General features: G+C 39.0%; 1 protein-coding gene across 1 annotated transcript in view; it reads right to left on the minus strand.

The window, feature by feature from the left end:
• CLSTN2 (calsyntenin 2) overlaps nucleotides 1-18,709 on the minus strand; it is a 329,869-nt gene that overhangs the window by 76,942 nt on the left and 234,218 nt on the right. The window contains exons 3-4 of the mRNA XM_083613746.1: nucleotides 11,542-11,737; nucleotides 9,215-9,423 (exon numbers count right to left, since the gene is read on the minus strand). Of these exons, the coding sequence (XP_083469872.1) occupies nucleotides 9,215-9,423; nucleotides 11,542-11,737 (405 nt within the window). The remainder of the gene's footprint in view (nucleotides 1-9,214; nucleotides 9,424-11,541; nucleotides 11,738-18,709) is intronic.

The raw sequence follows: 18,709 nt of genomic DNA on the forward strand, positions 1-18,709 counted from the left end.
TCAAACACTGAAAATAACACCCTCTTACACAGGGTGGAGCATATGCTTTCAGGACTGGGTTCAACAGACACAGGAAACAAAACAGAATCCAGACATAATTTGAAAAAAATATTCAGTGCAGCCCTGGTGAAACCAAACCCTTATGGTTATTTCTACATTAAGGGCAAAAACCTAGATATGAGATACGTTGGCTAAAAGGCTATAATAAAGCTGCAATGAGATAAGGCATAATTCTTGCCATGCTATGGAATGTAAGATATGCTGCCGTGTGAAAGACAGACTGGTACAGATTTTCTGAAATGGTGGTGTGCCCATTGTTCAAGTGCAACTTCATTGGCAGGACAGCCCAGATGAGGTGAATATATAGGTGGTATTGAAAGGGTGGACGTGGGTGGTGCTGTGGGTTAAACCACAGAACTTAGGACTTGCCGATCAGAAGGTTGGCGGTTCGAATCCCCACGACGGGATGAGCTCCTGTTGCTCAGTCCCAGCTCCTGCCAACCTGGCAGTTCGAAAGCACGTCAAAGTGCAAGTAGATAAATAGGTACTGCCCCGGCAGGAAGGTAAATTGTGTTTTTGTGTGCTGCTCTGGTTTCGCCAGAAGTGGCTTAGTCATGCTGGCCACATGACCCGGAAAAACTGTCTGCTTCCTAGGCCAGTAAAGAGAGATGAGCACCACAACCCCAGAGTCATTCGTGACTGGACTTAATTGTCAGGGGTCCTTTACCTTTGCCATTGAAAGGGCAGGGCAAAAATATCAAATCATTTAGCTCTACATTCTCTGAGCACACCCCTGACAATGATGAAAACTTTGAGATTAAAGTGCTAGGAGAATGAAAATCCCCACCCCTGTTCACCTTGATGAAGAAGAAGGAAACCATGACCATCAACAGCCCCATCCACATCATAATGACATAGCAGAAGCTATATTCTGGACTCAAACCTAGGATCCCATGCCTATGAAATCTGAGCTGTTCTACTAGGCTAGGGTGATTGGGTCTTCAAGGGGAAACAATGTGTCCATGGTGCCTCTGTTTCCTGACTCCTGCTGCGGCACAAATATCATGGATTTTGGCCCAGGTTTACAAAGGCAACATTGATTATGAGGAATAAATGACAGTGACACTCCAGAGTCTGTTGTCTTTCTGGTATCCTTCATCAAACTTTCTGCTACCTGTGTGGATACACTGGAAAAGTTAGTTGGTGGTGAAAGCATCTCCTTTATCTTCTCTTTGGAGAATCTGACCAGCTTTTTTAAATGATAGGATTTTGTGCTACCAGACGAAAAATAAAATTCTGCAGCAACAAAATCAACCTGACAGAAGCATAAATGTGACAAATCACCTGTCCTGGTAACAAAGAAATGGCAGTGTTCACAAGAAAAAAAGGAACAGAGAGGAACTGGAACTTGCAGTTCCCACCTTCGGAAACGGTACTCTACCTTACGATTCTAAAGTAGTCTCTTTAACTAATGAGTTCAGCATTTTAATTCAGGCCATTTTTGCTGAATGACAGTTCCTTTGCAAGCTGAATGTTGGCAGACTCTAATATACATTTCATATTATGTGTGCTAACAGATTAAAGTTTTCTGTAGCAAAGAAATGTTTAATCTTTCTCATATCCTGAAGCTGTGAACATTTTCAACATGTATTCATGTCTATATACTGTAGTCTACATATTCACTAAAGTGGATTACATGACTAAAATAGTTTTGTCAAAATTAGTTATGATTTTTAAGCTTTCTAACCAAAATAACTATGGCATTTAGCTTTGAGTCTTAAACCACCAGACCTCTTGTGGAGGAGGCACATGAAAAAGGGCCTCAGAGGATGATCTCAGGGTCTGGGTAGGTTCATATATAGAGAGGCGGCCCTTGAGGTATTGCGGTCCTGGGGCATTTAAGACTTTATAGGTGAAAACCGGCACTTTGAATTGGGCCAGAAACTAACTGGCAGCCATTGCCGTCAGAACAGGATCAGTATAATATGCTCAAACTGTCTTGCCCCAGTGAGAAACTTGGCCACTAAATTCTACACTGGCTGAAGTTTCAATAAAGAGGCATTGGATGGCACCCATAGTATATGTTGTTCTGTTGGCATCTATTTGTCTCAAGAGAGAATGGAGTGTGCCTCCAGGGGTGAAGTCAAACTGCTGTGTTTGTCACACCGAAATGACCTCCCGGGACACAAGCCTTGGCAGTGTGTATGGAGGTCCTGGGCTGCCCAGACGCTAAGACCCTCCCCCCAGCCTCACTGATGTGGTCCAAAGGAAATCAGAGCAATACATTTGGCACTAGCTTGGTATATGAACTCACAGACATGTAGAAACATATTGAGTTTCTACTAAAATCACAAAAGCAAATAGTTTACACAAATTGTCTAAATAATGCTTCTCTTCTACCAAGTTAGCACTTTATACAACGGGTCTACTTATCATATTTTTGTTATTTGCTTATTATTTATTTGGCGTATTTATTTTATTAACATTTCCTTTTATAAATATTCCTTTGTCTACTTTGTGTTTGCTTTACAAATGCTTTACTCTGTGATCTGCAGGGAGAATTCCCAAGACACTGAAGTTGGGTAAATCAACATTAGCAGATTTCTGGAACTTCCCTGGCATATCAACTGGCCCCCAAGATTTAAAAAATCATCAATGTGTTCATTAAAGCTATTTGAAGTTCATTAAAGCTTTTTTTAAAAAAAAAGAGATACAATTCAAGAATTATGAATATTTTAAAAATATTTTCTGGAAGGTCATTTGGAGATTTTTAAAATATAGGTTGATCATAGATTTATTATATGTTCTTTATTTAACTAATTTTCTTTTCACTTAGCTTTTAAATTTTAAGCTTTATGCTATGTATGGCCCAATTCCCAGCCCCCATGAGGCAAAACACCTGGATGTATTTGTTTATTTAATGTATTTTAGGGAACCTTTTAGGGCAAAGCCTGACAAGGCAGCTTACATGATATACACAGGTAAAAATCAACTTTATCTAGTACAAGTTCCAAAGCTTAGAAAGTCTGAAGTCCAAGAACCTCAGCTCAGAGAGTTGGAAATTGATAGGATTCTATGGCTTCTCCATACCTCGACTTGTCCCATGCTTAAAAAGCATGGACCGACAGAAAACCCAATTACCATTTGGTCCGATTCAATGGTAAGTCATGGGTTTCCCTAGCGAACCCCTAGATACACCATTTTACACATTTGGAATTTAAATAAATCGATGTAAAGAAAATGAATATGCAAAATAACTAATCTGAAACTAAACAGAACCTGTGTAGATCAGTGGTAAGTAGGCCATACAGTAAGTGGAAACTCAGCAATTGCCATGGAGCACTCAGCAGCATTGCTCCTTTTTCGTAACAACGTTGACATATGCCAGTAGCAGAATATCGCAGAAAAATTACCATCATTAAGTGCTTAATACCAGTAGCGACTTGTCCAGTGGGACACAATGGCAACACTAATTTCCTAGCCACTTACTGAGAGGGTGTCGGGTGAGGTGGTGGGGAGTTTGGCACATTGTATTAACAGTGGAAGAGCCTGTCTGGTGCTCTGGCCTCAGCTGCACTGACCTCCATGTGCCTTGACCCTCTCCCTCCTGTTAAGTGGCAGTGATCCATTTCTGGTGTCTACCCTGGGTAACTATAATAGATTCTGTACAATCATGAAGACAGGAAAGGGAGGGGAAAGCCATGCATTGCCATGGACTCAACCTGTTCTTCCCACCCCTTAGGACAGATTTTGTAGCCTGTGGTAGACAGCAGGAACAATGGGCCATGTATCCCAACCTCTGTGGGATGAAGGGAGCTGAGCCTGCTCCTCATTCCCACTGCAACTTCCTGTACTTCCATAACAGCACGGGATGTAGTGCTGGAGGCTGCAGCATGAAGAGGAAATAGGAGAAAATGGGTGTGAAGGTATATAATCAATCAATCAATCAATCAATCAATTCAAAGTGTGTGTGTACTCTCTCTCTCTCTCTCTCTCTCTCTTTTCCTTCCCCCAGCTTTTCTTTAGTAGCACATGTCAAAAGTAACTGTCTATGAGCACTCATTCCAAAACTCACTCAGGTCGATGGCAATCACTCCATCAACTTGCCATTGACTTCAACCAGCTTGAAAACAGCCTCCAGGAGAACAATATCAGAAACGAGTTCATTCTTGTGACAGCTAAATAGCTAGCAACTTACCTCTCTCCCAAGGTCTGGCAGTCACTCTAGCCATTAAATAAATATAAAAAAGGTCCTCTGTACATTTGGGCTACATTATAAGCACAGTTTCCATTTGCACAGTGCTCTTAACAAACACAGTCCCAATGATCACATCAATCTTAATATCCCCTACAGCTGAATAAAAAGTTGCAAGCTGATATATCCATGGGGTACAAGATGGAGTTCTACAAACACTTTTAATCAGGTGGGGGGAAACTACTCGAGCCATGGAGTGCCTAGGAGGAAAGGAAATAAAACACCACAACAGTCATCCACAGCTCTACAGGGCTCAGGTGAAGCTGCAGGGGCTGCAGTTTTCTCTTAAATGTGAGTCAGTGCTTTGTGCTCATTATCCCATGACACAAATAGAACATTCCTCTACAGATGAAGAAAATGCAGCAAGCAACCTATACTAAGACAGAGACACGGGTTGAAAACATGTACCTGGGCTGTTGAATCAATGTGTGTATTGATAACATTATTGGACTTAAAAATTGCACACCAAAAAATAAAAAAATAAAAATACACCTTTATCCTGTGAATGAGACTAAAAGGAATTGAGCAGAATTGGTTTCTTAATATTTTTTCTATCCATTACAATGTGATGGGGTTTAAGAGCCCTTCAGAGACTTGACTGTCCATGGAATGGGAAGGCTTAGAGAGCAAAGTTTTCAACCAAGTAAATGAGTGAGGTATATAGGGCACAGTGTTATCACAAAAAGAAAGTAAAGAGCAGGAGTTGCCAGGACTCTGGCTAAATTTTGAATTATTATAAATCATGTGAGGGTAAGCTTCTGTAACACTTCATCTTCCATCTCATCCTTAACTAGATTTAAATGATTTTACATTAGGGGTGTGGATGTGCTGTGGATGAAGTCTGAAGAGCAAACTAGAGCACACTGCTTTGGTGGTATTTGGATCACTTCCAAAGTAAACAGGCTCTTGACCAAAGTGGTCCAAAGTGAATCAGAACAAAGTGGTCCAAGGTGAATAAAGCTTCAGAACCACTTGAAAACTATGCTGAGTCTTTCTATCAAAGGAAAGCACTTGTCAGTGTGGAGTTTTATGACTGGCAGGTCGACATGCCAATCAGAGAAAGACTTTACCAGCACTTATCCTATTACAATGCTTTTTAGAAGAACAGAAAAGTAAAATATCAGAATCTCTTCTCAATATCTGCTCTTTGCTATTGTATCTGTCTATGGAATTGGTGGTAGCAGGAACAGCAGTAGAACTCAGGATCTTTGCAATTCCCGAATCAGCTTGAAAACCATGAGATGCTGCCTGCCCATTCTGTCCACATCTTCATCAAGCTCTACCCTCTGTGGCTCTTTCCTGACCTGCTCACCATGACAGGTGTTCTCAGGTACCCTTGCCAAGTCCTGCCACATATGCATGTGACTCAGGGCACATTGTTCTGCCAGACAGTTTGCCAGGTTTGAGGCTCCATGAGTTAGGATTAGGGTGGGATACTGCTGCTGTTGCTGTTATAACCCAGCTGCTCTTAAAACAATTTCCAGTGACAAGTTGGGCTATTCATCTTTGAAACAAAGAATGGCAATGACACACAACGGGTTTAACAAGCAAGCAGAGTTTTATTAGGGCTGTACCAAGGCCCTCACCACCTTCACTGTACCTTTGTTTCCAAAGATGGTGGGATTTGGCAATATCCATTGGTTGAAGAAAGTTTACTTAATAAAATAAACTGTGTCACATTTTTCATAGTACATCACACACTATTAGTCTGGTCACCCTCACTAATAGTGTGATAGGACACATGGCTCAACCTTCATTGACCAGTCCAATCTGACATTACATGCCACCAGAGTTCAAATTCTGTTGCAATCTTTCTGCTGTAGAAGTACAGGGATTCATCCCTCTCATGACAGCTATGAGACTTGTCATAGCCATGTTTTATTTCATATGCTGTTAATGGATACAGGCCACCTGCATCTCACGGAGATTTATAGAAAAACAAAAGAGAACTAGCTTGTAGTGAACATTTGAATATTTGATGTTGGAACATAGTATTGTACTGTTCTAGGGGGTGTATTCTTTGTTTGTTATTATCTGAAAAAGATCCTATTTTAAATGCTTAAAATGGAAAGGAGTGAGCCTGGCCCTCTGTGCTTCAGGCTATGGAAATCTTAAGACATCTAAGAGTCAATGTCCCAATTTTCCTAATGCAATTAGGAAATAACCTCACAAGTCATTGAAAACTGAGAGCCATTAGCTTTTTTTTTCTGTGACATTTCAACTAGCAACAACACACACTCACCAAATGTCTAGTGTTCTCTGTTCAGGGCCCACTGACCACCCTTTTTGTTCCCTTGGGAACACCTCTTCAGCCATTTTTCTTCTAAGATCATAACTGGTTTCTGAACCCCGAACACAGTGTGATTTCAACAAAGCAGTCACAGTGACAAGAAATCAGTCTCCTAGAACTCCTAAATGGGCTTTCTGTCTCTGCACCTCATCACTCCTTACCCCATAAAAGCTCTGCCATGGCAAAGGAATTCATACTTCCTTTGCCTTTTAAAAATTTCATTCTGCTCCTAAGGATTCTACTCCTGTTCTCATTTTGGGAGGAGCAGCTCATACACTGGGCAGAATGGCAGCAATAGCCTCCCAGCAGCAACATCACTGCCAATTACTGTGATGGGGATTGGTGAGGTGGTGGTGATATTGGGTCTTTTCAGTATGCCAGCATATCTGGTTTGTTCCACCAGTGCAGTTCCAATTTCACTGCCACTTTGCCCTTCCCCCCAGTAAATGGAAGCAACAGTGCTGCTGGGATTTTACTATCAGGATAAGCTTTTCTGACATTAGCCATGTTGCACCCCTATGCATTAGATAAAATGTGCTAGTTTCTACCAGGCTGACAGCCTGCTGTCTTCTGGCATAGATAAAGCCAGGTATGGCAAAATGAAGAGGTTCCCCTACCATCAGAATAATTACTCTTCTCAGTCAGTTATGTTCCTGAACATGGAGATAATTGCTTTCAGATGTGTTGAGATGCATGTCCCAAGCAAGCATGATAAATCTGTTGAAATTATGCAGTACTCAAAACAAAATGTATCAAAACCGAAAACTCCAGATACTCAGATTGTCTTCAAAATTTGGAATAAAGAGAAATTATCTAGAAATACAAAAGGAATCATGCACGTGCACATTTTATTCAGCATGTGCACCTTATACTTCATTTTTAAAATTCCATGTCATTGCATCCACTCCAATAAAAAACAGCTATACTAAATAGCTCTTGATTACTTAAACTCCATTTCAATCATCTTGATTGCTCCCTCCATACAATATTCAAAACATTTCCCTTCCACTCATGCTATTGTAATGAGAGCAGGGATTCTCTTTACCACCATTTGCATTTTACTGTTGCTAACTGGTTATTATGATTTGATGCTCAGCTGCGCTCTGTGAGAAATCGGCTCAAATAAAGACAGATCCATGTCAAATGGGGGAGATGCTTCTGATAAAGCAATGCAGCATGAAATGGCTGCTAAGAGAAAACAAAAGCCCTGTGCACACTTTTAATTTATAGTGTTGGCAACCATCAGATGGAACTTCAAATATAAAAGATGCTCATCTCTGAAATTAGACAAATATTAAATTGTTCTGGTGGAAAAGAGATGTTACTCCCTGCTCTGCTGTAAGGGATATAAACAGTGGTCATCTTGTGGTGGTTCTCAGAAACAAACAAAATTGAGGGTTTTAAATTTGATGGAACTAATGATTTTTTGCCAAGAGAGAGAGAGAGCGCAAGAATCCACATTTTAGTCCTCATGTGATGCTCCTATGGATTGTCTTTAAAATGAGACAATAGCGCTACATCTTGTCCCACATGATGGATGGGAAAATATATTTGCTACAAGAGAAATAGCAGCACAGGATATATATTACGTTTACAGCACTTTTTTGGGTTTATGGGAGGGTGTAGTGCACATTGCTGTTGGTTGAGGAATATCTATATTTTGAAGAAGGAAAAGTGCATAGCCAGCAAATAATTAAATAATGAATGAAGAGTCAATTAATTTGCAATACATGTCATGGGAGTGGCACAAGGATGACCTTGGGTATATCACCTCTTTTTGAAGGAATATACTGTATTTTTCCGTGTATAAGATGCCCCCATGTATGATGCCCCCTACTTTTGGGGACCCCAAATTTAGAAAATGGGCATATGCACTATCCGTGTATAAGACGACCCAAGATTTTTAACCTTATTTTAAATTTAAAAACCTAGTCTTTTACATGGAAAAGTATGGTATGTGCACTCTCATATCCTCAATTACTCCAGCACTGAAGCCATCAGACGCTATAAAGACTGTTCTAAAAATATACTTTAAAATGGGCATTAAAAAATATGGGCATGGAGCCAGCTGGTGCTGGTGAGATTTCACAGAAATGCTAATGGTATCACAAATACTGTCAAACAGATACCCACAACAATAACTCAAGCAGTTTCCTACAGCACACTCAGTTAAAAGTAAACTCGGATTAAAAAATCAAATTTCATTGTCACAAAATATTATCGTTTGACTAGGGATATAGTCAGTGCCCACCAGAATAGAAACACTATCTTGAGAAAAGTCAAAACATGATTGCCTGAAAAAAGAGTTCCACTGGCTTCCTATATTTAGGACTACTTTGTACATCAGTCAAGTAAGTTTCATCAAGCTGGTGAGTACTAGAGACTGGGCCAATTTAGCAATGACAGCATTCTCTCCCTAGAGATGTATGCATTCATATGGTCCTATCTGTACGGGTCTTTAAATGCATGCTGAATACATTTTTGTAGTGTACTGTGCTGGAATTTTAAAATCTTGCAGCTTTCAGACTGGAATTGTTATAATTTATTTGTTTTATGCAGTTCTAATTTGTGAGTCAACTGGGGAGGGCTGTGCCCTGAAAGGCAGGCTGAAAAACCCATAAATAAAGATGTGGCTCAGAATTCATAACTGTGCAACGGTAAGCACTCACCATTCCTGTCAATGGCAAATGGAACGTCTGTTGTGACAATTTCATAATTGCATATCTGGCTGTATTGAGGAGAACAGTCCTCATCTATGGCTTCCACCTGCAATACACTGTCATAGATCTTTCCCTCTGTCACAGTAGCCTTATAGGATGTTTCCTTAAAAGCTGGTGCAAATTCATTGACATCCTTTACCTGGATATGGACCACAGCCCTAAAATGAAGAGAGATCAGTTTGAGTCTCAAAATAGAATGCAAATATCAGTGCATAATCCAAGCCTGTCATTAAGTGTTAACATTTAAAATGTACATATTTTATATTTATTTTAAGTAGAATAAAATGTAAAAGCGAGTCTCACACAACCCTTACAATCAAATAAGAGGAAAGACATGTAGAAAATGCAAAAGTTAAACATGAATGGGAACCCATGCAAGAAATAGCTGTAAAAACTAAAATATACGCTTTAAATTGAGGCTCTGTTGAAATAAATTATTGTATTACTTGACTTTACATTTCAGCACTCCATTGTATTTGCATTACTTTGTGCTCAAATATGTCAACTTTGAAATTAAACAAAGAACTGCAACGGAAAATGAAACACTGTGAGTCTGTGAACAATTTCTAAATTTTAAATAAGAGTACGGCACTGGGCTTCTTTCCGTTATGCTGATTTGAAACAAGTTTAGATAAAACAAATTATTTCCCCAACGATCAATAAAGCTTCCTGCTTTGCTGGCTTATTTCCACCTGGCCTGGAAGGGTGGAACACTTACTGACTCTGGCTACAAAAGCTTCTTCTTCTGTTGCTATAGGGGCCAGAATCCATCTTTGGTTGAGCCTTGCAAAATTAGGAAAAATACAGTGGGAAATACAAATTGTAGACCCTTCAGGAGTCCCTTTTTTCCAGGGACAGTGCTGGATTTACAGAAGCTGTCCCAGTTTCTGATTTGATCCTGGAATGTCCCCATTTTTCCTTAGGATTTCATCAGAAAAATGTTGGAGGGTATGGGGACACCCCTATTTTCGTCAGAGAAATGTTGGATGGTATGGAGTTATCTGACTCCCAAGCCATCTGAAAGCAGCCCTGTATATGGAAGTTTGTTAATGTCTGATGTTTTATTATGTTTTTATATATGTTGAAAGCCGCCCAGAGTAACTGGGGCAACCCAGTCAGATGGGTGGAATATTATTAATTAATTCATTATGGAATGGGGACATCCCTATTTTCATCAGAGAAATTTTGGAGTATATGCTACGTGTGATGACATCAGAACTACACATTAGAAAGGGGGTTAGGAGAGAGCTCTACACAAGTGGCCTTGCGTAACTCAGATTTTGCGATTTAGGTTTGTAGCCAACTTTCTACTCAGAGTAAACCCATTAACATCTTTCCGCAGGGCCTGCAAGACAGAGCTGTTGCACCAGACCTTTTGCCAAGGTACAGTCTGACCCCCTCCTTTGGTAATCCTCACAGAACTCTAGCCCAATTGTAGCCATTAATTTGATTTTGAAATGATTTTAAAATGAATTGATTTTAGAATGCTGTGTTACTTTTATTGTTGTTAGCTGCTCTGAGCCCGGCTTCGGCTGGGGAGGGCAGGATTTAAATATTATTATTATTATTATTATTATTATTATTATTATTATTATTAGAATAAACCCATATTAGTCATGCCTATGAATTCCATTGGTTCTACTCTAAGTAGAACTAAGATTAGGGAGAACCCTATGGCAATAACTTTTTAAGCTTCTTTGGATCACAGCATCATAGCTTCTTGAACTGTTCCCATCCTCTCACACTTAAAAAATCTGGATCAAGCAATATTTTCCATTTCATACATAAATACTTTGTATGCTTGCACAAAATAACCATTTTCCATCTTATCTATGATTATTATATGACATAAATAAGAATGCCCACCAACATAATAATCAATGCTGCAGGAATGCTGAAAATATAAAAAGGAAGATGAAGAAGCAAGGAAATTCAATATGATTTGATTACATGAAGATCAATTAACACTCAGTATTTATGTTTCAAAAAGTCACCAATTTATTTAATGGTAGGGCTTTTTCAACAGCAGACAGTTTGATCCAGAGTCCTATTAGGACCTTTAACATGTCAGTTGAATGTACTATAAAAAGAAGTCAATTTCAGGCAGTCAGGAAGAGTGAACAGAAGTGAACAGGCTGAAAAATCATCTCCTGTGATAGAAGTACTTTGATCTGATTTCCACTAGCATTGGCAAGCAAAGCATTAAAAGATTCTCTTCAGCATGAATTGTAAATACATTCCACAGTCCCTGCCTCGCTCTCCCAGTTGTCACTCACTTGTGAGATTTCTTCCAGTTTGTTCCACTAGGCCCTGCGCCACAGTCATATGCCTGGATGATGAATGTGTACTCCTTCTGCAGTTCACAGTCAATTGGACTTCTTGCTCGAAGACGACCTTCTCCAGATGTCTTGTTTAGCACCACAGCTTCAAAGGGCATTTCCTGTCCATGGATTTTAAAAGCACAGATTTCACCTGTAAGGAATAAACAGAACACAAATTACATGGTAGGGAGGCAGGCTGATTTATATGCTACTGATTAAATGATGCTGAGCATTATGGCACCCTGTGTAAGTCAAGGTGGACAGGTTTCTGAATACAACAGTAAACAACAGTTACCAACAAACAGTATTTCTGCAGCAAAAGAGCAGAAATAAATAACGGTTTTGTTCTGGAAAACTATCATGGATATCAGAATCTTAGGCACTTCATTTTTCCATTATTGATATAAAAAAGAGGTGTATGCCTTCTTTTACTTAAGAAAGCATCAGCAACTGAAGGAAATTATGTGCTTATGGCTCAGAAAGCAGTTTTAGAAAATGAAAACATTCAGGAGTTGAGACAGGGATTTTTAATACAGAAATCTTTCCCATATTTCCTACACAATTCCCTATTGATTCCCAGCCTTTCACTATGATATGGCGATTTTCTGACAGTACAAATTGTGTTTTCTTTTGTTATACTGTCTATTTTTATCACATAATTCAGATGTTCTTAATCTGAATATTCTATACATTACTATTATGTTTTGTGGTTTGTTACTACCGTGTATAAGGAATAAGAAGTCAAACAAGACTAAGTGCATTCCAACTATATGAGGATATCCTGTGTCTGCCCAGCTTAGCAGAATATATAACCTATACAGGTTTCACACTGATTCAGCAAATTGGATGCTATATAATATTGATAATATAGATGCAATGTGTTCATACTGAACAACAACAACAAAACATATTTAGGGGAGAGCTGTGGGCTCTAGGGGTGAGAGGAAAATTGCCCACGTTCCCCAGTCCATTGCCACCTACAGGATTGGAAGCTACCTTATGCACACAACGTTTCTATATGTACAATAAAGCTTTAGAATAGAACTTGAAAGTGTAAATACACCTCTCCTCCCAAATTGTATTCAGACTATCTTTAGACCAATGGTATGATTTTTAAGATAAAGTAAATATCCTGTTAAATTAGGGCTCTTGTGCTATTAAATGATTCCTAGAATAGACGGAGGCACTCATTCTCAATGTAGCTCTGGAAACCAGTTCTGGATTGATCCAAGATCCACTTACAAATTTAACTTTGTAAGTTTTGTTTTTGCTTCCCCTGGTGCCTTCTGCAGTTACTGAGGATCATGCATGAGAAGGCTCACGGTTATCAGTGTGTAGCTTCTGACTGCCGTTTACAAGAGTTGTAAAATGAAGGTGCATTTGAAGCTCCTTCATAATAACTTCTCATAAGACAGTATTTTCTTTGAAGGTCTGTATTTGAAGTATGTATTTATACATCTTTATAAAGCTGTTTTGGAAAGATAATGACATCTTTCAGTATACAGTGGAGGCAACCATGTTATCATTTCTTTCAGAAACATCCTTGTATTAATATTGTTGACTTCAGTTTCATTTTACTTTAGTATCTTTCCTTACACTAGTATGTAAGTAGCAGCAGCATAATATAGAAATCTGATCTACTAAATTCAGAAAAAGAAACCTTTTTTGTGCTTGGCTTTCTTCGCAGATATACAATCCGTCAATACAAATCATTACTTTCTGGGTTTGTTTTTATTACTGTATCGACCCTCTGGCCCAGTTTGTAAGCAATACAACATTCTCAGGAATTGAAGCATGCCAGTTTTTCATATAAAAACTGATTTATGCGAGTAAATTCATTTTTTAAATAAGGTTTATTTCAGAGGCAGTGCAACATTTCTCCAGTCTTATGTGAAAACCAGGAACAGGGCTGCTCATTAACTTTGGGACAAATAAAAATGACACAAAGTTGATAACTATTGTTAAGAACCCTAAAATATGTAACCTGCATTGCTTGAGTATCCAAACTGTATTTAAAAATATTTTTGCACTTCTATCTGTGAAGTTAAAAATATGCATAGTTTAGGAAGATTCCAGAAACTACCTATACTAATGAAGATATAGATAGGTCTCTTACAGGGTATAATCCTATCCTTGTTGTTCCAAAAGATAAGCCACCCTATATAACACATTGGGGTCTTTTTAAGGCCAGTCCTTGATGGCTTTGATATTTCTTAAACATAAAACACAGTTGTTGTTTTTTCTTTTAAAGTATCACAGCTATAGCATTAGCTGCATAGACCCTCAAAACAATGTTACCCCGTTGTCTGGTTCCAACAAATTCCCCTGGTGATGTCTGCTTCAGTTCCGCTTTTGAAAGTACTTAACACCTGGGAGGACAAAAGTGTTTTCAGCATCATGCATTTCTAACATGTCATAGTATCTGAAGGCCGTGTCGCCAAAATTCTATATGAAGACAGAAATAGGCTTGCAGAGCTAGAATGGAAGAAGATCTACTGTTTTGGTTATCTAGTGTCCAGTTACACAGAGAAATTAGAAGTGTTTGCTAGAATCTATCTGCTTGTGGTTGATCAGGAAAGCTTGTTGCTTTCAGCACACTCCTAACCATGTCTACTTAGAAGTAAGTTCTATTGATTTCAGTGGGTCTTACTTCCAGGTAAAAAGGATTAGGATTGCAACATTACATAGGGATTAAACTGATTGCAACACTACTGCCTGTTTTACCATCCACACCTGAAAATACTTAGAATTTTATCCTGCCCTGAAAGTCTCTGAATATCCTACCTACTTTTATGGTGATTGAATGTGGTGATGGTGGTGGGTGCACGGCAAATCTTTGCTAAAATATGGTTAATAACTGAGCTGAACCCACCATCCTAGATAAATGCTTTCACATCCAAGAATACCTTTATTTTCATTATCCTTGCATTGTGTTGGATGAAACGGTGCAATTTGCATTGCATAGTAAAATCAACAATGATATATATGAATGGAATAATGGAGTAAACAACATAGATGATAATTCTGGTTGGTAAAAGGACTGTCAAGATGAGTCAACAGTTCATGTTTATTCATTCCACTCTGAAGTAGAAATCTGAATATTGGGGAGGGGGATGCAAACAACTAAAGAAGAAGAAAGAAATATGTTTGCTCTCTTCAGAAATTAAAACTCTCCATCATCCAGCATGAAACCAGAAAATTCAGATGATATTTTATTTCATAGGCTTGCATTTGAGGTTGAGACTTTCCAATGTTAGAAGCATACATGGACGTGTGCAAGAAATGGGGCTGGAGATGCCTTATCCCAAGTAAGAGGTTTTGCTACATATTCCTCTAATGAAAACTTAATTAGTCAATTAACCTGGACTTGACAGGAGATGATACATATGTTTCCAGGGAACCTCAGCTTTTCCCATGTAACAGAACCTCAACAATGCATAATCACAATTTTTGCATAATAGACTCAGCCACAACAGAGACTGAAAGTCCCTCACTGTGGAAACTTTTTCTCATAAACAAGTCATGGCAGACAACTCTCACTTCTTCTTTTGATAGATGTTTGGTGGATCAGGGGACTGCTGTGGATGTATGGTCTCTTGATTTCAGTAAGACTTTGATAGTCCCCCAAGATACCATTGCGGAGAAGCTGCTAAAATGTGGGCTGGATGAGGTAACTGTTAGGTGGATTTATAGCTGGTTGACTGACCAAACCCAAAGAGTGCTCACTAATGGTTCTTCGTCATCCTGGAAAAAATAACAAATGGGTGCCTCAGAGTTCTGTCCTGGGCCCATTTTTGTTCAACCTCTTTATAAATGACTTGGATGAAGGAATTGAGGGGATGCTCATCAAATCTGCAAATGACACTAAACTGGAAGGGGTAGCTAATGCCACAGAAGACAGAATCTGTTGATTCTGCCCTCAGATGTAGTATTCTGTCATGAAGTAAGATTCATCTGTCAGACTTCTTAGCTTTTGTATTATAATGGGTGCTTCCACCCATTCCACTTTTGTTCTCTCAGACAGAAAAATGTTGCAGGCCAGTCTTGTTAAAGGAGGAGCGCTCATGCTCAACAGTCATTCCCAGCTTGCTAAACCAGGCGTTGCTCTCATGGATGCACACCATATTGTTCCAGCAGGCAGCACTTCAGTCATACAAATAGTCTCTCTATCCCCAGCTTACCTATTTTAATAGAGGTATCACATCACTATTCCTGTATGGGGAAAATGCACAACTGAGCCTGACAGAGATTTGTCCACCATAAGTCCATGGGTTAGCTGGAATTTGAAGCTGAGCCTTTGAAATCTACGTCTCACAGAGTCCGCTTTATATCACATGACCTTGTCTGAAGCAAGTCAATTTATGTTTCTCCCTTATTATATTTTGGACTCTTTGAAGAAAATACTTGCAGAAGAAGACAGCATATGGTTTCTATAAATGTGGACCAGTATGTTCCCTCCGAACAATAAATGTTCGTCACATTCTATGTTTTTCAAAGTCTATTCAGTATTATCAAATATAATATTTTTTCAGTATTACAATAGCTGCATCAACGGAAAACTTTTCTTATTCCTCCTATTAATGGTAGAATTATTCCACAAGGATGTTTAGTCAGAATCTCCTTTCTTGTAATGTGAATCCATTTATATCCTACTCTTCAACACAAGTATTTCCAGAGTAGTAATTCCATATTTTAAAACATTTATATGCTTTTATATGCTGAATAATAACAGATAAGTTCACAAAATACAAACAGAAAACAGGAAGATAAACTGCACATTAAAAAGATTAAGCCACTGTAAAATTCCACCCACTGTAGCCAGCAATAATCTTATTCTAAGCTGGGAATTGGTAGACAGCAAAGGGTTTGGTAAACAGATAGGTCAAAAGTTCATCACAGTCAACACTTGCCTTATATCAGAGGGGAAGAAATTCCATAACAGAAATCCACAACAGAAAATACCTTCCTTAGGTCCCTGCACTATGATGCTATGCCTCAGTTAACAGCAGCATCAGGAGATATTCCAATGATCTCAGCAAATGTGGGACCAGGTGTTCCTTCAAATATCCTAGTATAGGTCTTTATATGTCAACAAAATCTGTTTTAGTAGCAAATTGGCTATTTCCAAGGTGTGGTCCAGCTACACTTTCTCCAAAAGACTATACTGTATATACCTTGCAGCCAGAGTATGTAAAGAAGAGTTAAAACACAAATATGAGGGTTGAACGAGGGCCACAGCTTATTCAACAGAGGTCTAAGCAGTGGCTTAATGCTATGAGTCAACTCAGCTTGGAGGAACCACCTTGTCTACAGCAAAGGGATGACTTTGATCATAACCTCTTTCCGAGCCCAACTCTTAAGGTGAACAGGGAGACTTTCTGGCTACTACCCCCAAAGGCATGCCATAGCCAACCCCACAGATCCCAGTTTAGAATAAGCTAGTCTAAATAAATACATTTATGAAGGTGCCAAAGGATGCTCACCTGCTCATCTTACAACCCTTCATCCACTTTCCTGAAGAAGCCAATTTGCAGACTGGCGAAAAAATTCCTGCTCAGCTCCACAGTGACTGGCAGCAAGACCAGCACTGCAACCTATGATGGGCTGGGTGGGTGCTGGAACACAATCATAGGAAGAGGAAAGTGGGCCCAGACTTAAGGAACCCACCAAGCCATAACCCCTTCATCTCAGTAGCATGTAGATGCATGATAAAGGTGATTCGGACATTTAAGCTGTCACATTCTATCTGAGAACCCCCTGCTATTCTATCGTATGCAACAAATAATTTCTAGGAGATGTAACTGTGGTTTATTGTATTTGCAGTGCCTGATGTTTTTATGGTTTTTATGGTTATTGCTGCTTTTCTTTTTGTTTCCTTTGTGAATGATGCCATGGCCTTTGGCTAGTGCAATAAAGTTTATGATGATGATGATGATGTAGATGCATGCCATCATCATATACCCTGCATAAAATGCTTCCAGTGGGCACCTATGTGCTGCTGTCAGAGTGGTTTTGTTGTTGTTGTTGTTTTGCACTTAACCCTCATTGATAAATGATGATTCAAACACAAAATTATAAATAATTCTCACTCAAAATCCTGGGAATAAAGGGCAGTTAACTTTTGCAGGTTTGAAGTTTTTATATCACCTTTGTAGCTCTGAGTAATCTATGTCTAAGCATCTGAAGTAGAAATAATGCACTTCAGTAGTTGTTCTCTGGAAATCCCTTATTAAAATGCATGATAGCATTTGGTTCTGAGCAGCTTTATGATACAATAGGAAAAGCAAAGCCTTATCAGAGGTATTCTTTGTCTCTGTGACTAAAATTTTAACACATAAGTAAAGGACAAGATGCAAGCAGCACAAGTTCTCAATATATTTCTGTTTGTTTGCTTGCTTGTTTGTAGGAGCATATAAAAACAAAACAACAGTGACAAGAAAACTTTGGAATTGTTAAAAAAAAAAAAGAAGCCTGGACAGCAGACTTCTCTGGTCACCATGTATACTGCAAGAAAAAACATTGGACGCTGTTCCTATAATCATCCAAAAGCTTTGGTACTAGCAAAGAGCATTTTGTTAATCTAGGTTTATGTTTCAATTTGTTTAGTTAAAATGCTTGGTTGTGCATGTAAATTTAGCCATGTAAGCTGGATCTTAAGTAAAGACATTTAATGGCAAAGTAACAGGCAACTGGAGTACCAAATCATAGCAGCAGTGTCCATACAGAAGGGAAAGAGAATACATATGCATTTCCCAATCTAAGATGCTTCCTGTACTACTACTCTGGTGCTTTGGTTTTAGATGTGCTGGAAGCAGCATATTAAGGGTATCACATTGCACACAGTTCTGTCTTATATCTATACAATGGCCTGGTTTGCATGTCATGCTAAGCCAAACCATGGCTTAGCATAAATGTGAATGTGTGGGTCCAGGAGAGGAGATCTCTGTTGCTTCAGGCCCCACAATCAAGTCCCATTATGTTCAGTGTGGGAGGCTTTCTTCATAGCAATTGCATTTTGAATGTTCACTGATTGAATTTGGATAGCTTCAAGGATATAAACAAGGTTGTTGTTTTTCAGCCAGCTCTCACTAGAACTCAGTTCAGCACCTCTCAAGTGCCATTC

Source organism: Podarcis filfolensis (genome assembly GCF_964270895.1).
Source record: "Podarcis filfolensis genome assembly, chromosome: 5".
Classification (NCBI taxonomy): Eukaryota; Metazoa; Chordata; class Lepidosauria; order Squamata; family Lacertidae; genus Podarcis; species Podarcis filfolensis.